The 21554-nt window shown below is 42.5% G+C and overlaps 1 protein-coding gene across 2 annotated transcripts; it reads right to left on the bottom strand.

Annotated features, from left to right (window-relative positions):
* Nucleotides 1-259: 259 nt before the first annotated feature.
* ATP1B4 (ATPase Na+/K+ transporting family member beta 4) lies at nt 260-19396 on the bottom strand. Of its 2 annotated transcripts, none has more exons than XM_080652120.1 (8): nt 19167-19396; nt 14172-14430; nt 8168-8296; nt 7803-7907; nt 4456-4652; nt 3732-3788; nt 1485-1580; nt 260-772 (listed from the first exon to the last, which is right to left on the bottom strand). In XM_080652120.1, exons 1-8 carry the CDS (start codon nt 19227-19229, stop codon nt 611-613), a joined length of 1068 nt encoding a protein of 355 aa, XP_080508246.1. In that variant the 5' UTR covers nt 19230-19396; the 3' UTR covers nt 260-610. The 2 variants fall into 2 exon arrangements, with proteins under 2 accessions (XP_080508246.1, XP_080508247.1); XM_080652121.1 differs by having other exon boundaries at nt 261-772; nt 14184-14430; nt 19167-19344.
* Nucleotides 19397-21554: the final 2158 nt, after the last annotated feature.

The following is a 21554-nucleotide window of genomic DNA, read 5'->3' as shown; positions in this document are numbered from 1 at the left end:
CGAAGTCTTCATCTCTATCCAGAGCAATATCCAGTTAGCATGCTTTCAGTTGAAGATACCCTAGTCTTTGAATCAGTATTTAGTTGCCCACATGAGACAGCCAGTTTTTTCAAGCAGCCCTGGATATAGAATTCCTTAAGTATGATGGTCCTAGATATATTCTGGGTTGGTCTAACGGGTGATTCCCAAAGAAGAACCTTGTCAAGCAGGTTATCATCCTAGTTGGGAGGAATATCACCTCTAGAAACAACAAAGCTTTAGAAAACACAATGAATTTATAATCATCATAGAAATTCTCCTTCATGGCTACTGTGAATTTTATCATACACTATGTTTGTACTACACTGAGATTTCTAGCAGCAAGAATGGGTTTTAGTTTTAAGTGGGGGGAAAGGAAATTAATATAGCCTGTCATCAGGAGAAACCACCTTTAAAAATCAAATAGCTCCCACAATGTCATTTTATACATATGTCAAAGGCAAGGAAAGAGGATCTGCTCTTAGGTGTCCAACTGGCTGTGTCCTGATTGAAGAAAAAGAATTCAGGTGCTACCAAGGATAACATGAAATAAAACAGAAACAGAACTGGTGGGTGTGGCCCCCTGACATTCTTAGGTTTCTATGTTCAGAGTAAAGATTACCCTACCCACAAAACGATCATTGATTACATCATTTATGATGCCTTTGCCCTTCAGTTGGCACTGCACAGGCACCGCTTGGTTCTTCACCACGTCTGTAAAGTGCATTGCCACCAGCGGGGAGGTGTAGTTAACCTGTAAATGGAAGAACAATTAATTCTAAGTGTGAGGAGGGGTGGCTGTGTGGGAGAGTAATAGGATGGAAGTGATCAGATATTCAGTGCAGGATGGGATAACCTCCAAAAGAGAACTGAGTAAATCCCATGATTCTAAGACACAAATGGCTAAAGCAAATGACATGCTCTCTCTGCCCTCAGGCAGTGAGGAAATTACATATTTCTCTCATAAGTCACTGTCAGATTGTCCTCTGGGGAAAACCAATTCTAACTCAGTATGGTAGGATTTCCTGGGTATCAAACCATGAATCAAATGGGAACTATCTGTCAAGTCTCTATGCTAGAGAAGAAGCTTTCACTACCCCAAGGCCTCAAATGGGAGGAAGAGGGAAGTGAGATTGTTGGGCATAATTTAGTGCAATGGCAGTGATTTGTTTGCTCCTGGCTCTGTCACAATGCTATGTGACATTGGGCAAATCACTTCCTCTCAGAACGCTAGTTTGTCTATCTGTAAACTGAGGGAGTTAGTCCACACTATATCTGAGACTCCTTTAGATATGGAAAGGAGTACTTATGATAGGAATTGGTAGAATGGGCTCCTGGTCTTGGCCAGCAGCTGTTCACCTTTCTGTTACTACTCCCTGCTCCCTAACTCCCATAGATCCCAGCCAGCTTTTCCTTTGCCTCTGAGCCCTTTTTGACAGCAAAGACTGAAGGGGATACAGGCTTACGTGAGTCATTTTGCCGTAGTAAGGGTAGTAGCGGAGGTCAAAAGAAGCTGACTCTGGATAGTAATTGATGGATCGGATGTCGTTTTCATCACCTCTCTGTAAGTAAAAGCAGGCATACATGGGGTGCTGTGTCACTTGGTTGGAGCCTGAGCTAAAGGGACCTATGCCCCAGGGGAAATCACTGTGAGACCCACAACCACCTCTCCCAAGAAGACCATGGAAGCAGAATGAGACAGAGCTCAACCCAGACCTATCCGATACCAGAGAACCATTTCCAGGAAGAGATTATGCCTTGGCTTTTCAGTTCAAAAAATACAGCCTGAACTTAGGAGGCTGAAGATGCTCAGTATGGCTCTGTGCTGGCTCCTAGGAGACCCAGACAGAAGGGCACCAAAGGGCTTGCAGTATCTGGTGCTGCTCTGGCAAGAGGACTTAACCAGGCGAGGCCCTGCCAAAAGAATCATATGGGCCTGGCTCCCAATGTTGGACTTTGGAGCTGAGGCGGCTGTAAGCTGGAACATGTTTATTAAATCCCACCCACAACAATTTTCTCACTGTGGATTTGGTTCTGTTGGAAGTCAGACCAAGTACACAGGGATACAGCCTATAGTTGGCTCACCTAAACTCATGTCTCTGATCACATTCTCTGTAGTGCTTAATTACATTAGGTGAAGTCAAGAGGATAAGCAAGTGGGGCCCAGTACTAGATTAAATAAACAAGTCTACCCTTATCATATCATGCCAGGTAGGGGATTGCCCATTTTGCCTATGCATTAGTCTTGCCCTGAATAGTAGAAGTCTGGTGACTAATAAGGAACAAATTGTGTATCACTACTAGGAAATCACTCACTAGGGCCATGTGATGAATTCTGTCAGAGTATAATCGATCTTAGTATAAACAGCTTTCCTTAATGTATTCTAGTAATTACCTCATCCTGCTTGATTTCCACAAGTGGGTGTAGATTGACCAATATTGATTATTATAGAATGCATAAAGACCCTTAATATTTCTTTTTTTAAATAAAAGAACATTTTCAGCAAGGTTTGATGTAAGCTGAAAAAAGAATGGCTTCCATTCAATTAATACACTAGTCTCAGACAGAGCTGGTCTTTATGGTTTATTTACATATTCTTCTAAAGGGCTATGAAATTCATTTTTGTGAATGGTATGTGGAATCAATTCTACTAGTTTATGGTCATGCCTTGCATGTGTGTATATTTATTTACACATACTCACGTGCATGTAAACAAAATGAATATTTTTCTACCTGTTCACCTGGCAAACACAGCCTGATCTTTCAAAGCTCATCTTCAGCATCACCACCCTCCATGTGAAATCAACCTTTCCTTGGTCAAGGGCCCCACTGCACCTTTCATAGCACCTATAATACTTGACTGTCCTGATTTCAGGGAGTTATATTTATCTTTGCACTCCCAACACCTAGTAAAGTACCTGATCTATAGTAAGTGATCAATAAATGCTGCCTTTACTGCTTTCTGATCTGCCACCATCAAGACTAGGGTTTTGAGCTGTATTTCTAGTACTGAAAATGGCATTACCTGGCTTCACACAATTGCAAGACAATTGTCCAGGGCTTGGGGTACAGTTGGTGCTGTCAAACAGGAGGGAGCTACTGCCAATTTAAGAAGCAAATCCCAGATCTAGGGCTTTTTCCTACAAAGGAGCTAATTAGGGCAGATGAGATAGGAGTTAATGGTCCCTCCAAGGACAGTTAATTAGCATATTAATGGAGTTCTGTTTACACTCCCTTGTAGCCATTTGTTATTGCAACACCAGTGCCCTGACCATTGCTACAAAAAGTGAAATTCAGTTTTAAAGCAGGGACTAATGACTCTAATGAAAGCTGTTTGTTTAGTTCAAAGAAACAAGTAATTAGAGCAAAAACCAAAAGTGTAAACAGAACCCCAATTAATGACTTGGCACATTATTGTTCCCTGCTGTGGCCCTTAGCTGAGGTTCAGTCTTTGGCTTTCACAGGTAAAAATCAGCACACACACACACACACACACACACACACACACACACACACACCACAAACACACAGGAAATGAATGCTTTCTGGAAATAGGGAGGCCTGAAGTTACTAAAGGGAGGTGTAGTTTTGAAAAGATTAACCCTTTCCCTAACCCATAATCAACCATCCATGGTAAAGCCTTGGAAGGTATGAGCCACCTTTTTGCATGAAATAGATGTGCTAGCAATGCTTACTCAAAAAGTCACTTTACCTGAACTTTGCAGGAAACTTTCACAGGATCTCCAAGCTCAGGACGAAAACCTACAATCTGTCAAAAGAAAATCAGCGTTGTTTTTTTTTTTTTTAAAGAACAAAAACAAAAAAGCAAAACACATTTGACAGTAAAAATGGGGCTTTTTTTCTGAGTCATCCCTTCCTTAGGCATAAGCTTAATGTAGTCTGCCCTCTCACAAACGTTACAAAAAGCAAAAAATGTAAAATATCTTTAGAGCTGTGCAGCTCAGCTTACGTCTTATATTTGTGCCTGACATTCATACAGTGGTAATTGCAGTAAGATAACCCTGAAGATGTAAATAACTTTCTGGCTTCAATAAGGGAGTGCCTGGTAAGACTTTGCCACACCTCTAAGACATGGCAGGAGAGAAGGAAAATGCATTTATTGTGATATGAGAATTGTCCCTCAACCCACCCCATATCAACTTTTTGTTCCAAACAACTCAGGATCTCATTCCTGACAGAAAGCATCAAAGCAGGGGAGGTTTGGGGGTGTGGGAGAAGAATGGAAACGGGGAATGTCCAAGGAGAAAAAAAGAATTATTGCTTGATAGTTTGTCCGGTTGTTTATATTACTGATGCTGTCAGTAAAAATGGCAAAAATGGCAATGTGTGAAGACAGAGCCCAAGAGAAATGGAGTGTCCAGAGCCCTCCTACCCATCTCATCCACTTATCACCAGTGTGTCAAGGGCCAATATACCCGGTTCATCTTTAGAAGGATGCAGGGCTGTCCAGTAGAGTAGCCAAAAGTAGGGTCTTCCAGGCCAGAGCAATTCTTCAGGAAGGAGCGCTTAAATTGGCAGGCCTTCTTGTCCTCATCTTCATTTCCATCTTGGATGAAGTACTGCCCTGGAGGACAATCTATATTCATTTCCTCTTGAAGACTGTCATTATAACCTAAAGTGTGTGTGGGTAGCAAGGAGACATGTTAGATGGGTGCTATATGGGAAGACCATGTTTTCAGTAGTCCTCCTTCCTAATTTCCTTTCTCCAGCTTGCTTGTGCTCCTCTGAAAGCCTGTTCAATCTGTCCTAGGCCCTGTAACATGGCATCAGGTCAAGGCCCTTCATCAGTAACATGTCTCCAGGACACTTTCTAGGATATTTCCCTCAGCCCACTTTGATTGACTGCCCTCTTGCTTCTCATTTCCTCAGAACTTTTGGATATCCATCTCTGGGTCACTTTATAACTTCTACTTTTCATAATTTCTTTTCAGATATGGTAAATTGTAAATGTGGAACTCTACCTCTTCTACTTCTGGGAGAGGAATAGGTACATAGTAGGCAGATTTTGGAAGAGGGACTGGATCAGGTCAAGGCATGGCATATAAGAGGCAGCAAAGCTCCTGCGTTAAATCTCTTTAAGCTCAGCCTAAGAGACATATCCCTTTGAAGTCAATGAGAGGCACCTGATGCAAGAGAGTGAGAAGTGTGTGTTGTGAGACAGATGAAGGGGGAGGAAGAAGAAGAGGAGGAGGAGAAGGATAATAATGAGGAGGAGGAGGAGGAAATAAAAAAGTTCCTCATTCTTTACAAAGGGAAGTTAGCACTGCAAAATAGAAGCTTAGGTTGAAAGACAGAAGCCAGTGACAACTATAGCATCTTCATTGAGAGGGTGAGGGGGTGAGATCTTGCCTACTGAGACCTACATTGAATGCAATGTAACATGTGTCCAAGGTACACTTGTCAGGGAGAGAGCTGAAAGGGGCTATCTATGAGCTGACTTTTTGGGCTACTAGATGTCATAGATCTAGGCTTTGGAAGTTACTGCATTAGTTCAAATTTGGTTCTAAATGATAATGTTAGTCCTGTTAGATCTAGCCCCTGTGCATTCATGTTCCAAGTAGCTCATTTTTTCAGAGAAGATTATGTATTTATGATCTACCAGAGGTAAAACTCCAAATGTACTGCTGGATCTTCATCTAGACATGTTGTGACCTGGGTTTGGTATTACTAGGAAGCAACTGGGAATTTTAAATCTATTCTAGTTATGGCTAAGCCTTTATTATTCCTCGGACAAAGCTACATTCAATTCAAGGTTTTGCTTTAATTTTTTAGAGCAAGAACTATGTTCAAATAATAACTTTCTAAATAGAAGCTCTAATCATATGCTCATTGTTTCTCTTGAGGTAGTTCCATAAAAAATAATGTGACATGGGCATGATCCGTATTGCAAAATCCCAGTCCTCGTGGGAATGAAATTGATACTCTGGGATTTCTATTTCAGAGATGTGTTCCTTTTAAACAGGGCACATTATCTATGCTTAGGAACAAAACAAAAAAAACCCAAATGCTTTTCTTAATGTTCCCCACCTCTGTCATCAGGTCAGAAGTGGTATTTCTCCAACTACTAGCTTCTCAGGAATTTTCTCAGCAGAGATTCCCAGCAGTACATTTGCAATAGCTCACAAGCATTTTGAAAGTAAAGAAGCTATTGTGCTGGCTATGATGTCCAAGACATTTGGGGGGCCAAAAATTGAACTACATGGACTCAGAAAGAACCCAGCCATCTGAAACTTAGAGTTACCCAAAATAACACCAGTATTACTTATACAAGGCTGAGTTTCTAATTCTTGGTCATATGCCAGCAGCAAAGAATTATGAAAAGCAGCACTTCTCAAGCTTTAAAGGTCATACAAAGTGACCTGTGGATATTGTTAAAATGCAGGTCCTGATTCAACAGGTCTGGGGTGGGCCTGAGATTCTGCCTTTCTAACAAACTCCCAGGTGATGCTTATGTAACTGGTCCCTGGATTACACTTTGAGTACCAAGGGTGTCAAGAACATGGACGTGGGTTTAAACACTGGTTCTGCTAGGAGACTTTGATCATGTTACTCCCCTTTTCTAGCCGCAGTTTCCCCATTTGTAAAATGAGACAATACACTCTGCTATGTAGGGTTAAAATTAAATGACAAAATTTATTCATTTAATGAACACTTCCTATAAGAAATTGTTTTCCTCTTAATTCAGTGCACATTCTACTGGCCACTCCCACCTCACCCCCTCCCATTTCAGCCAGGCCAGGCCAATGAAATTAGTCTAACTGGATTTTCCCCCACAAATCACAGGTCAATAATGTAAACTCACTGGAGCTCCTCTTTCATAGCTGGATAAATACAGAGGTTGTGTGCTCTGTGTTTAACTTTAACCAAGTTGCTACCTCAGTTTTCACCCTGTGGAAGGGCTTTTCAAAAAGTCATTCATTAGTTACTGAAAATGTATATGATGACACTATAGCCATAAGCATCTTGAAAACACTTCTGATTAAAATGTAGGAGTGACTGTCACCCAGAGTTTCTTTCTCTAACTCCCTCTGGAATGCTGTTAAATAAATACCCTTGCTTTCTTACTTAAAGATGGCCCATCTCCAAGAAATGAATTATCTTACCTTGAGAAAGTGTAGGAGATAGGGACCTTCCAGTTCTGGAGAACATTCTTCTTTTCTCACCACTACCTCCCCCCCCCAAATTATATTTTAATAATCGATCATTATTGAGCCATTTGGATGTGCCCAAGTCATAACTAGGTGCTATAAGGCAGTGGTCGGCAAACTGCGGCTCGCGAGCCACATGCGGCTCTGTTGACTAATGAGTTTGCCGACCACTGCCTTAGGGAAAAACACTTAAAAAACATTTTAATAATGTACTAATGTCTTTAACCTGAAGTCAAAACTGGGTAAGGGTAATGCCTTACAGCAGTGGTTGGCAAACTCATTAGTCAACAGAGCGGCAAACCGCAGCTTGCGAGCCGCATGTGGCTCGTGAGCCGCAGTTTGCCGACCACTGCTATAGGGTGTTCAAGAAGAGAAGACGGGTTCTCTGCCCCAATTGACTTATCAGATTGCTGGAAAGTTGGCTTATATGTTTTCAAGGAAACATACAACCATAAATTAGAGCAGTTTTGAATGTATCTACAGGTTCTGAGGGAGATGCAAGGTAAGGAAAGACCAGGATGGGCTGGGGTTAGTAAGAGTAGGTCAGGTGAATTTTGAATTCCCACCCAGAACCTTTCCAAAGAGATATGCACCATTCAAAGAAATTTACTTACCCTGGAGAAAGCCATTAAGGCTAATCACATAATGCTGCCAAGTGTCAGGTTCAGAAACGTTGAAGTTGAAGTTAAGGCTATGGGCGAAGGGTCTGATCATAACTCCTGGCAATGAAAACAGGTCTTGGATATATTAACCCATCCTTGGGATAATTTTTTGGTATTGATTCCCGTGAAACCATTTCCCCCCAGGCAATCGAAATGAAAAGGATCATAATTTGCCAAGTACCAATTTACTTTTACTCTTAATAATTGAATCCCTAAGTCATTACTGGGAAGAGCCAAAGTTAATTGAGGCTGAACATGCTGTGCAAGCAGTTTTCTGTCCAGCAAGTTCTGATAACACAGGGCATTTGGGCACTCACCAGGAGGCTTCACCCTCTCAGTGAATGTTGGCATGTAAGGACCGATGGTCAGAAAAAGCGTGTACATGCAGAGGGTGATCACAGCAGCCAGGGAGGCGTAGAAGAAGAAGTAAATGACTAAGATCAAGCCTGCAGAACAATCAGAGATGAAAGTGGTCAGTGCTTGCCAACAGATTCTGCCTCCTCACTTGAATTTATGAACCAGAACCAATCCAAATATATGAGATGGCTTTTTTTTAATGCCCCAGATTCAGTATATCCTTCCTTGCTCATTCAGATTTCAACAATTTGGAATTGGTGAAAATTGTGTCTTTGATGGAAGGGCTTGCTGAGCAAATGATAGCAATGAACAAGATTACAGAATAGAGTTTAAAGTACTGCAGTGAGTAAATTGCTTAGGAGTCCTCTGGGCAACAGTTGATGTCCTAGGTACAAATCATTCTTCACTATTCATTAAAGCAGGTGCCCTGAAGAGTCCTAGAAGCTTGGTTCCAGTGATTATATGTATTTACAATGGATGGAAACAGCATTTATTTTCACATAGCCTATAAGTCAAACTTTTGATTAATTTCCATGGGACTTGCCCCTAATCAAAGTAAAATGAGGTTTTACCCTACTTATTTTATATCTTATTCATCTTTAGCAAAAGTTTAAGTGGCTCTGCTTTTCAAAAAGAACACTAACACAGTACAGGAAAGGGAAGAGTAGGAAACTATCCTTAATTATTGACACTTGCTACCTGTGAGTTCTACCTGTGAGCTTGGGCAAGTTAAGGTACCTCTCTGCACCCAAGATTCCTCATAGGTAAAATGGGAATAAGGTTAGCACTTACCTCATATCCTTCTTCATATTTGTACCAGTACAGTAGTTCCCACTTATCCACGTTTATGCTTTCTGTGGTTTTAGTTACCCACGTCCAACACCATGGTCCAAAGATATTAAATGGAAAATTCCCAAAATAAACAATTCATAAGTTTTAAATTGTGCGCCATTCTGAGTAACATGATGAAGTCTCACACCATCCGGCTCCATCCTGTCCAGGACATGAATCATCCCTTTGTCCAAGCTATCCACGCTGTATATGGTACCCACTCATTAGTCACTTAGTAGCTGTGTTAGTTATCAGATCATCTGTCACAGTATCAGGGTGCTTGTGTTCAAGTCACCCTTATCTTACCTAATAATAGACAAACATGTAAATTGACCATACCTCCACTGCCACCAGCCAATCAGGAGTGATATGCAAATTAATCCAACAAAGATGGTGGTTAATTTGCATACACAAGCACAGAGTGATGGGGGCGGGACACTTGCGTGGTCACCATGGCTACAACACAGGCATTCTGCCCCACCCCCCTCTCTCAGGGCCTCTGAGCAGCATGGGAAGGCAGGGCCGAGCGGAAAGAGGTGGCTCCAGGGCCTGAGCAGAAAGGGGCTGGGCCGGAGTGGAAAGGCGGTGCCAACAGCCAGGGAAAGGAAAGCCCATTCTAGCACCAATCTTCATGTATCAGGCTTCTAGTTTTATTTAATAATGCCACATTCACATAACGTTTATTATAGTATATTATTATAATTGTTCTATTTTATCATTAGTTATTGTTGTTAATCTTCTACTGTGCTTAATTTATAAATTAAGCTTTATCATAGGTATGTATGTACAGGAAAAATTTTAGTATATGTAGGGTTCACATCCACTGGGGGTCTTGGAATGTATCCCCTGAGGGTAAGGGGGACTACTGTATCTGAAATTGTCTTTCCTTATATCCTATCCTGACCTTACCACTTCCTAACTATTTAATCTTAGACATCTGAACCACAATTTTCTCATATGTAAAATGAGGACAATAATAGCACTTGAATAATGCACATAAATAGCATAGCACTGCCTGGCAGATACCAAGTATTCTATAAATGGCAGTCTTCATCATTACTATTATTAATATTATTATTACTATAGGACCAGAAGCATAATTGTGTGAATTCCTCCTCTGTGGGCTATGTTAGAATTAGTTTTACCCAGAATTAGGCAGCACAGAGTGAGGTAAATAAAAGTGAAATTGTTGCTGAGAAGCTCTTTCCAAGTCCTCCTTGGGCTCTTTCAGCCAACAATATCTGGCTCTGCTCATAACAGTGACATGATGTTGGAACTACACATTTGAACTGAATCATGAACCAGAAACTGGAACAAACCACGTAACTTTGCTATACCCAAACCTGATTCCAAATATTAATTTTTTAATTGAACCATGAACCAAAAAATTAACCAAAAATGATTGGAGAAGGAGAAAAAATCCTTAGTAATCCAACTAGAAATGGAATGTTTATGCTTTATAAGATAAACTAAAGCAGAACTAGAACATGAATACATTCATTCAGCTGGAGTCTCTGGAGAACAAATAGCAGCACCTGTGTGCCTGTGATACTTGGCTACTGACCAGTGGCTGTCCTAATAGGATGTGCCCTGTGCCATCTCCTCCATTCCTTTACCCTCATCCCCATCCTAGGAATGGATCAACAGCTGAAGCCAGGGTCCAGGACTAGAATACTTAGTTTCATGGATGAAAGGAAAGCAATAGAATACAGGTAAACTCCCTTGGAAATATCTTCCTTCCTGCCTACGATGTGTGGCCAGGAAGCTGTAGATGGGAGAATGGCACTAGCAATGAGTCCTCTCAGCCTTACCCAGGAGTCTGTGCCCTGGAATCTCAGCCACAGGCAAAACCAAGCACCATACCCATCTGAACTCATTGACCCCATCAATCCTTTCCACTCTGGACGTCCAAGTTTTAATTGGCCACTCCTGTAGGTAATCCAAGGCTCTCTTCTGAATGCTCTACCCAAGGTTGGGTAGACCTGGATGTCTTGGATAGACTAGGTACCCATGATCACAACTCTTCACTCCTCCCACCAAAACACCCTCATCAGTTCCTGAGGCCCTACCCATTAGGGACTTGCTCATTGCTACAGTTCATGAAGATGGTGCAGTATTCTGGCAAGAGAATGAACCCTAGTATTCATCCAATCTAAGTTTGACTCCCAGTACTGCCGTGTAGAGAGCACCTGGGAAGGCACATGGGCATTTATTTAATTATTGTCAGCTGAATCCAGTGGTGTCGGCAAAGACATGTCCTGGAAACACACTTTGCCAAAAGGCAGGAGTGTTGTCAGCTTGACCTTCAGCCCAGGTGCCAGGGAGTGGGTTTTGTTATTTAAATCCAGCCAAGCACCAGGAATGAATACGACTTGGGGCCCACCCAAGAATGCACATAATCTCCTTTGTCTTCACTTTTAGTAAAACTTCCTGTTTTTTTGCTGTATAAAATAAACACGCTGTATTGGCTCAGGGTCACTGTCTCTGTCTCTGTCCATGTCAGAGGACAGTGGTCCCACTCGGCCCTGGCTTTTTCCTTCTATCTCTGTATCTGTCTTTTCTTTCATTTTCTCAATCCCCAGCCACCCCTACTCAGGAACTGGACTGCTCTCTAGCCACGCTGGACGAAGAAAAGGGAAATATTTACACTGCCACTTATTAACTCTGTCACTTTAAACAAATTACTTACCCTCTCTAAGCCTGTTTTTGCATCTGTAAAATGGGGATAATATTACTATCTCAAATGGTTCTTGTCAGTATCCAATAAAATAACATGTAGTTCCTGAGAATAGAGGTTGCCCAGCTACCGAAGGAAAAGCTCATCTAAAACCCTAATATGCAAATAGACCAAACGGCAGAACAACTGAATAACCGGTTACTATGACGTGTGCTGACCACCAGGGGGCGCACGTGGAACATGGTGGGCGTCTGCAGCAGGCAGCAGAGCACAGAACATGGCAGGTGTCGGCGTGGGGTGGTGGAGCAGGTGAGCAGTGGCGCCAGACCAAGGCGGAACGCAGGTCACTGTCATGGGGGCGAGCATCTGGTGGTTACTGAAAATTCTTTGCTCCCATGTGCCACGGTCCCTCCTGGTGCTCGCACCTGCTGGCCCCACTCCCACCTGTTGCTGGCCCCAATCGCCCCTGAGGGCTTCTCCATCTCCCACTGCTCCTGAGGGGTGATCGGGGCAGCAGCTGCTGTTTGCACCTGCTGCTGGCGCCAGCCCCAATCACTCCGCAGGGTCAGCAGGTGCAAGTGGGGCTGGCACTGTTAGCACGTGGGAGTGGCAGTGGCAGGAGCAGGACTGCAGGCAGACAGGGGACCAGTGGCTGCAGTGGAAGGGTCTGGGCAGGGGCACGGAGGATGGGCCGAGACCTGCCCCTGTGCCCACCACAGCCTCGAGACCCACAGTTCCTTTCAAGGTGCAGGAATTCATGCACTGGGCTCCTAGTACTATAATAATAGGTGGGTGATTATGTTGGTCATTTTGCTGTACAAGCTCAAGTGGACACCTAGTTCTCAAGCAAGAGGGCAGCAAGGCATATACTTGGTGGCCTAAACATTAGGATCACTATTTTCCCTTTGCTCAGGGGTAGCTGAACAGAAGAAGCCAGAATTCCTGGACTGTCCTTAGACCTGCACCCAGAGGCCTGAATAGGGCCTACTGTGCAGTGTCCCCACTGCCATATCTTCCCTGGGCACTTGAACCTTCCTCCCTCATCCCTACTTACTGGCCTATCACTTGTTCTCCACGGGAGCAATTTGAATAAGCTCATCTGATTAAGATGCTGGCTACTTGGGGGTTAATGTAGGGCACCCTCTCCCAGAATCACACTTGCTTTTCACAAGGCCTGATTTTTCAGTCCTCTTTAGGCAAGGGAGAAACAGCTGTGCCCCCTTTTGAGCCCCAGTGAGTGTCCAGCATTTGTTTGCAGCTTCAGAATGTTGGAATGTTCCCTGAATGGTACATTTGTTCCAGTTGAGCGTTTGAGGGATGTACAGGGGTGGGGTTGAGAACTGAGGAAGGGTGAAGGGAGGTGGATGTTGTTTAGAGTCCCACACTTGCTATTCCTAATTCCAGGAAGCAGGACTAGCTTCACCCTGACTGCACCCTCACTGAGCTGAATTAGAAACATAAATGATGAGGGAGAGAATTCTCAGCCAAAGGGCCTCTAGAAGGCATGACCATCAACTTCAGCAACCTAGACCCTTGGCACTAGGGAACTCTTATTTCATCCATGGTGTCCTCTATTTTTTTCTTCTCCAAACCAGCAGCTGCTCTTTTTCTGGGCTGCACAGAAGAATGTAGCAAGTGTGAATTTGACCACAGGCAAAATCTCCTGAGGAGAAGGCTCAGCACTAATAGTTTAAGAGGTGAGTAGGACCCTGGGAGAGGAGTGCTGGGGAAGTTGTGAAGTGGAAGTGGTGGCAGCATGTGGTACAAAGAGGAAATACTAAAAATGTGACTCCTCTATTGATCAAGTGATTTGGGGGCTCAGCCTTAATCTCTAGAAATTATCCTTTCAAACCTAATTTCTCTGTGTACATCATGGGAGTGTAAACCACCAAAAAGCTGGGTTTAGGGGCAGGCCTCCTGACTCTTTCTCTGACATTTCTGGGTGAAATTATGAGGCTTTATAAATCCTTGGTCAGGTTAGCAGGGATTTGAGTATCATATCCTAGAAGTAGTTTTCAGAGTACTTTCAACTTTACAATGCTAACATCTTGTTGGAGCCTCAGGCTGATCCTGTGAGAGAGGCAAGAAAGGGATTGTTCATTTGCTGGATGAGGAAACTGAGGTTCAGTGAGGGTAAATGTAAACCCAAGGTCACACAGATCGAAGGTGACAGAGTTGGGACTTTAAAAAATGTTTGTGCTTTCCAATTCATTCTTACTGTCTCTCTGCATTGCAAATGTTTTTGAACCCAGTAGATTTCAGCCATGTAGTCAATTTTGTTCACCCACTTGGAATTTGTTCTGATGGCATCTCCCCATAGTCCAGACATATCCCTAGGCATTGATCCTTTTACATGATACCTAAGAAAAGTTTACAGACATATGGTAAACGAGTCCTGTACACCAAGCCAAAAGGAAAGGACACTTTAGTGGGGCACTGGGACAACTGGGACTTACTCCAACTCTGACCTGTTCGGGCCAGAGACATCCTTTTCTCTGGATCCCACAGGTACTCATTCATGATCTGCAATTTCCGCCACCAGGTGTTGCTTGTTGGCTGACCCTGACCCTCTTCCTCATCCTTTTCCTCCTCTTCTTTCACCTCCTCTTCCTCCTCCTCTTCTTCCAAATTGGGTACCACCATCACTCGAGCCTCTTCTTCTGCTTCTTCCTCTTCATCTGCTAAGTAGTTCTGATTCACTTCATCCTGATCATCCTGGAACAGCCACAAAACACAATCCCCCTCTTTGAAAAAAAATTTCCAGTGGCACATCCCACCAGCCAAATATAAATGGAAAACGACTTAATATTTGGAGATGCTTCAAATTTCCACTTCCCCATAAACATACCCATTGTTACAAGAGATATTTTTTTCTCTTTGTTCTTTTGAAAGAAATATCCTTTGTATGACCATTTTTATTCAATATTCTTTCCATAGAGGTATAAGTTTTATTCTCAACTTTAGGTATTTGGGCTCTTCCTCCAGGACTGCTTGTGTCATTACTCTGTCCTGGGGCCTTGGCCTCCTGCTTCACTTTGTCTGGCTTGTCAGGACAGAGCTGAGCTCAATGCTGGAGGATGGAGTAGTTTTAGACATTTGTGTCTATGATGGTAAATTCTCAGTCCAAACTAGCTTTATTTTAACACCCTGTACACTTTCAGCTGCTCCACCTCACCATCCCAAGTTGTGGCTAAAAATAGCCTTGGATAGACATCAAGTGTAGAGGCCAACTGCTATACCCCTTCTCAAAATGTAGACTGCCTTCCCAACTCCCAACAGAAACAAGTGATGGGGGTGGGGGGGTTGCTATTTGCTGCTTCTCTGACTGTTGCCTGGTCTGGACTTCTTTCTGTCTTAAGCTGGTTTAAAAGACCACCTGAGGGCTAGTACCCCAACTGACACTTCCTCAGTCTCCACCCCTCCCAAACCCCATACACTAGGCAAAAATCTGGGCATGTAGTAAGTGCTCAGCACATATTTGTTGATTGACTGATTGCAGCCATTACTTGAGATGTGAAACTGTAATATTCTCTGAGTGGTTCTAAGGGGGAAAAATCCAGACTTCACCAAATGGTATTTCAAATGCCTCCCAGCCACAGGCCAGAGAGTTGGATCTTTGTTCTTTGTGGATCTGCCAAGGCTCACTGCAGCAGCAGAAAATGAGGTCGCCCTCCCTTCTCTCTAACTGTCCAAATCTGCAGAGTGGCGGGACCTGTGCACCTGTTGGGGTTGGATGTGTTGAATGATAGAGGCCAGGGGCTCCATGCTGCCCCCTCCCTGCTCGATTCCTCAAAGGCCATTTAGAGGACACTCAACTAAAAATTCTGCCATTCATAGGGAGGGGCCTCAGAAAATTAGATTGTTCAGAATCAATAAAAGTGATATAGAATGATAAGGCTCTACTCAGCATTCAGTCTGCCCAGCCCCATCTAACTCTTGATTATAAGCACTCTGGAATTACTCCCTAATTTGTTCAAATATGCAGCTTTATATCACACACTATATAAAAAATGATAGTAATCTTGTCCATCTGAGGCTCAAAGAGGGAACAGGCTCTAAACAGAGCCACACAGCAAGTTCATGATAGAATTGTCAGTCCCAGAACTTTTATCTCCTGATACCCTAGACCAGTGGTTCTCAACCTTTCAAATGCCGCGACCCTTTAATACAGTTCCTCATGTTGTGGTGACCCCCAACCATAAAATTATTTTCGTTGCTACTTCATAACTGTAATTTTGCTACTGTTATGAATCGTAATGTAAATATCTGTGTTTTCCCATGGTCTTAGGCGACCCTGCTGGTGACCCCACAGGTTGAGAACTGCTAGCAGGGTCGCCTAAGACCATCGGAAAACACAGATATTTACATTACGATTCATAACAGTAGCAAAATTACAGTTATGAAGTAGCAACGAAAATAATTTTATGGTTGGGGGTCACCACAACATGAGGAACTGTATTAAAGGGTTGCGGCATTAAAAAGGTTGAGAACCACTGCCTTAGACAATAATGTTTCCCCTCTGTCACATTGAGCACAAGTGCCTAAAGGTGTTTTATCAGATTTATGGAGAACAATAATGTTAGATTCTATGTTCCCAAAATATAGTAGGTGCTTATAATTGAGGATTTCTGACTCTGACATGGACTTACAATGTAAGGCTTAGGAAAATAAACTCCATTATTCAATGTTGAATGGATTAAGAAATGTTCTTATATCTCATTTGGGTGTGAACATATGTACACATTTGACCTCCCAAAATGTATTCTGAGCACCAGGGGCCAGGGTCTATATTCTAACACCTTGATGGCCCACCACAGTGTAAAGTCCACAGCTAGGTAACCAGTGGGTACTTAATAAATGTCAATAACAACTGCCTGACTCTGGGGAAATGCTTTCACAGAGCTTGTCACTCTAACCTCAGCAGTCATGTAGACTGCAGTGGGTAGTCATCATGGCCCCCAGAGAATCTACTGCAACTGAAAATGTCAGAGAATTTGAAATGTAACATTTCATTAGGGGGGAATTTATATTCCCTTTATATTTTCTTAACAACTTCCTTTTCTCACCTTGTGCCTATATGCCTGCCCTCCACCTCTGCTCCACAGAGGAGGCAGGTGGCCTTGACCTCAGCCTGATCTTATTTGTAGATAAGAGCTCTCATTATAATCCTATTAAAGTTGGCTTGTTATTAAAGCTTTACCCTCGAGGGAAGAATTAACCTTCTCAGAGCTGATTTCCCCACGGCTCTCACGATGCCTCAGTATCAAGAACCTCAATATCTTTTCCCGCTCCCCTGCTTCCAGGAACAGGGGAACCTCACTATGTGGAAGAGAGGTGCTTTTGTGCAACTAACTATTTAACGGTATCCAGTAGGGAATCCTTTGGTAATGAGAGGGTCTGCTTTTGTCAGTTTCCTAAAGTGGCACTGCCCTCATGTGATAGTGTGAATGTGCTGGGATATAATAGTGGGTGTGTGCTGGGGCCATCATGTTGCCCTAAAAGGAAAGAGTCTGAAGGACAGAGGGTGGCTCCATTTTGAGAACTCTAAATATATAAACATATAAACAAATATATAAACAAGCAGTATGACCCAAAGGATAAATTTGTGTCCTGCATTGAGTAATACCCTGTAAACATTTGAACAATAGCCCATGGACACGGACAATAGCATAGGGAAGGCCTGGGGTAGGGCAGAGGCTGGGTGGAGGGGGGCAAAGGGGGAAAATGGAGGGCATCTGTAATACTGTCAATTATAAAAATAAATTAAAAAAATGATGGGTTAATTTTCAAAGAGAAATTAGCACACAATTATTCACTGCATCAAATAATTTAAAATTTTTTTTAATTTTTAAAATTTGATTGTGTTCTTTATAAAGAACAAGATCCTCTGATGCATTGACAATCCAAATTGGAACAAAACAGAAACAGACTCATAGATACAGAGAACAGACTGATGCTTGACAGCGGGGCAGGGTGTTGAGGGACTGGGAACAAAAGGTGATGGAATTGGGATTAAGAAGTATGAACTGGTAGTTACAGAATAGTTACAGAGATGTAAATTATAGCATAGGGAATATAGTCAATAATATCGTAATAACTATGTATGGGGCCAGATAGATACTCTGTAAAGTACATGACTATCTAACCACTATGTTGTACATATGAAACTAATACAGAATAATATTTAATGTAAATTGTAATTGAAAAATTAAAATAAACAAGAAGAAAATACAAACCAGTTGACAAATCACTGAAATTACATACAACACTTTAGCAACATTACACAGAAAAGAAGTCAAATAAGGAACAGTTATATATGTCCTACAGATTGTGACTGCTGTAAGAGCTGGAAGGAATTTTGGGATGTCAAAAGAAAGATTCTACAAATTGTAGCTGGAAAGTTAAGGGAAGCCCTTTTTAGGTGCATATAAGATTACAATAATTTATGTTTTCCTCTGCTGGTTGTTTTTACTTAACTCCCTGATTATATAAGTGGCGATTCCCAAAGAAAAATGGATTAAGCTTTATTTCCTCCTGGGGCTCAGATAGAAATCCTCTTTGGGGGGAGATTTCAGAATATACCTCCCTTCAATCAAGTACTGTGTGTGGCATATATTAAAGTAAATGTAAAGAAACTTTGGGTTCAAAAAATGTGTAATGCAGTCTGGTGATAAATGGTGGCATCAAAGGTGTGTGTGTGTGTGTGTGTGTGTGTGTGTGTGTGTGGTGTGTTGGTCAGGTTGGGGTGACAGGCAGGATGGCAATGGGTGGTGGAGGGTCAGAGGGTTGGGTAATTGCATACTGCAAGTATAATGGAAAGAGCACAAGATTAGAAGTGAGAAAACTTGCATTTTCACCTTGGCTCTTCCACTAATTTTCAAGTCACTCCTGTGCTCTGAGCCCCAGCAGCCTCTTTTACATAATGAGGGGTTCTGGAGAAATGATATTTAGGATTACTACCAGCTTCTATCTAGGATTCTAGGATTTTAGCTATAGTTTGGAATTTCTGCTTCATTAAAAGAGCAGCTGGGTTTCTAAGAAGCTACCACCAAAAGGGACTGAGACAGCTGAGTAGGCAGTGCCTTTCATTTCCTCTTCCCCTTCCCCTCTCTCTTTGTTAAATTTCCTGCTATCAGAACGAAACCTTTATTCCCAGACTCCAAAATGTTTGTTCTAATTCTAAGCTCTCAAGAAAAATTTCATCTCATTATCTAGCATCTTCCCCTTCCCTTATCTTTCTTCCATAGGAAGAGAGGCTTCCTCTTTCAACCCAGAAATTTAGGGTGAAATGGAATGCTGGGAGTCACTGCTGGCTCTTGAAATTATGTGCTTCCTTAAACTTCACTGTTCCTGCCATCCCAAGGAGAAGAAGCCACAAGCCAAGACCTACACAACCCCCACCCCACCCCACTAAAAAGAAGCAGCAAAATATTCTGTTCCCTGGGACTCACAAGTCTGTAGCGATAACTGTGAGGAAAGACCGGAGCCCTTCTGGACCGGAGCTGCCTCCTCATAGCTGTTCAGTGGGCAAAGGCGAAGCAGAGGCAGGCAAGTGGGTGAGAGTTCTGAAGCTTCTGCAGGAGACACTGGTTGCTGGGGCCACTTGCTTCCTAGTAAAAGTGAATCCTCCTGGCATAAGTCCTTCCCCAAAATAATCTAACATGCCCCTCTCTCATTGGTTGGCCCCTTCCCTGAATCAAAGGAAAGCCCTATGGAAAAGCAAGATCATCATTACAGGGAGGGGGAGATATTCTGGGTCATAAGGATGAGCAACTCACCTCCCCCCAATTCATGTCTTTTCCCACCCCCTGCCCTTCTCTAGTGCCTGAGATACTATGGGCCCAATGAAAATCTTAAATTGTGTTCTTCTCAATTGAGAGTTGGAGATCAGTGTGTGCAGGAGGTGGGGCATGAGTGGGAGTTGGGGGTGAAGGGAGATGGCCAAGAATAACTTTCTTTTTTCATAAGGCTGATCTCATGCAAAAGGATCTAGGGTGTCAGGAAAGATTCCCTTTGCTCTCCCCATCCCACACTCACACACCAAGCCACCTACAATATTTATCCACATCAACCCAGGAGCTCCTGAAAATGTAGATTATGGGTCCTGATTTTAGAAGCCAGGCTTTAGTTTTACCCCTCCCCATACCAGAGGGTCTTGGACATAAAGAAGCCTTTTTCTAGCCCACATGTCAGAATGGCCGCATCAGTTGCTGCCCCCCACACACACATCCCTTGGAATCCTGGCCAAATTTCTGTAGTGGTTGAGATCTATATTTATCCCTTAGCATCGGGGCATGGAACAGAACTTTGCAGTGTCAGTTTCCCAGACATACATAACTCTTGAAGCCAAAGTGGGATCCAACAAAAGAAAAATTATAGAAACAGCCAAGAACAGTGTATAGCATTTTTGGCTGTTTGATCCACCCCACTGGAGTCTGGGTGGCTAAAAGGCCTGGGTAGAGTTTGTAATCCTTCCTTCACAAATTACTCCCCCTTCTCTCCCCATTACACCCAGATGACTAAGAATATTGCAGATACTGATATTCTGGGCAGATTCATAACCAAGAAAAATAGCACAATACCTTGAATAGATTTCTCTATCTATTCATAATTCCAACTCTAGGCTATCCTGATGCAGATAAGTTTGGTAATGGTTAATTTAAAATAAAGATTTCATTTACTAGATTGTTACTAATTGGTACTTTTCCTTAGCAGAATCTCCTCCCATACCTTTATTTGAAGAGAGGCCACTAAAAAAATAAAAGAAACTCATTCCTCTTTTTGGATTTTAATAAAAGCAAATGTATTCCAAGGGATAACCTAGTCTCAGTAGATACCAAGTTCAACCTCTTATACTTTCTCCACTTGAGACTTTTGTGCAATTCCTGATGTTAAATGTGAGAACCCTGACACCCTCGGAAACCTCAAAAAAACAACAACAAACAAGCCCGGCTGGCGTGGCTAAGTGGTTGAGCATCGACCTATGAACCAGAAGGTCACAGTTCAATTCCCAGTCAGCAAACATGCCCAGGTTTCCGGCTCTATTCCCAATGTGGGGCATGCAGAAGGCAGCCGATCAATGATTTTTTCTCTCTCTCTCTCTCTCTCTCTCTCCCTCCCTCTCTTCTTCTCTGAAATCAATAAAAATATAGAAAATAAAACACAAACAAAAGCCTAGATAACTGGTCTTATCTTACTAAAGCAAAAAAGAAAGTACAGTCATGTTAGTAAGATTTCAAAAATCAAGCGTGAGAGGCAACACTATTTACAATATTGGAGATATGGAAACAGCCTAAGTGTCTGTCTACAGATGAATGGTTAAAAAGGATGTGGCATATTATTCAGCCAAGAGAAAGAAGGAAATCTTGCCATTGGTGACAATATGGATGGACCTTGAGGGCATTATGCTAAGTGAAATAAGTCATACTGAGAGAGATAAATACTGTATGATCTCACAAATGGAATTCTAAAAATCCAAACTCATAGAAACAGAGAGTAGAATAGTGATTACCAGGGGTTGGGAGTAGGAGAACTGGGGATATGTTGGTCAAAGGGTACAAACTTTTAGCCTTGGCCGTGTGTCTCAGTTGGTTGGAGCATCATCCCATACACCGAAGGTTCTTGGGTTCAATTCCCTGTCAGGACACATACCCAGGTTGAGGGTTCAATCCCTGGTCAGGTGGGTATGGGAGGAAACTGATTGATGTTTCTCTCACACATCCATATTTTTCTCTCTCTCTCTTTCTCTCTTCCCCTCTCTCTTCCTCTCTCTCTAAAATCAATAAAAACATATCCTTAGGTGAGGATTGAAAATAATAAAAATAAAAATAAGTGTATCA

This window comes from Plecotus auritus, assembly GCF_963455305.1.
Source record: "Plecotus auritus genome assembly, chromosome: X".
In the NCBI taxonomy this organism is placed as follows: domain Eukaryota; kingdom Metazoa; phylum Chordata; class Mammalia; order Chiroptera; family Vespertilionidae; genus Plecotus; species Plecotus auritus.
The sequence above is the reverse complement of the archived record's forward strand: the minus strand, read 5'-3'. Positions and strand labels throughout refer to the sequence as shown.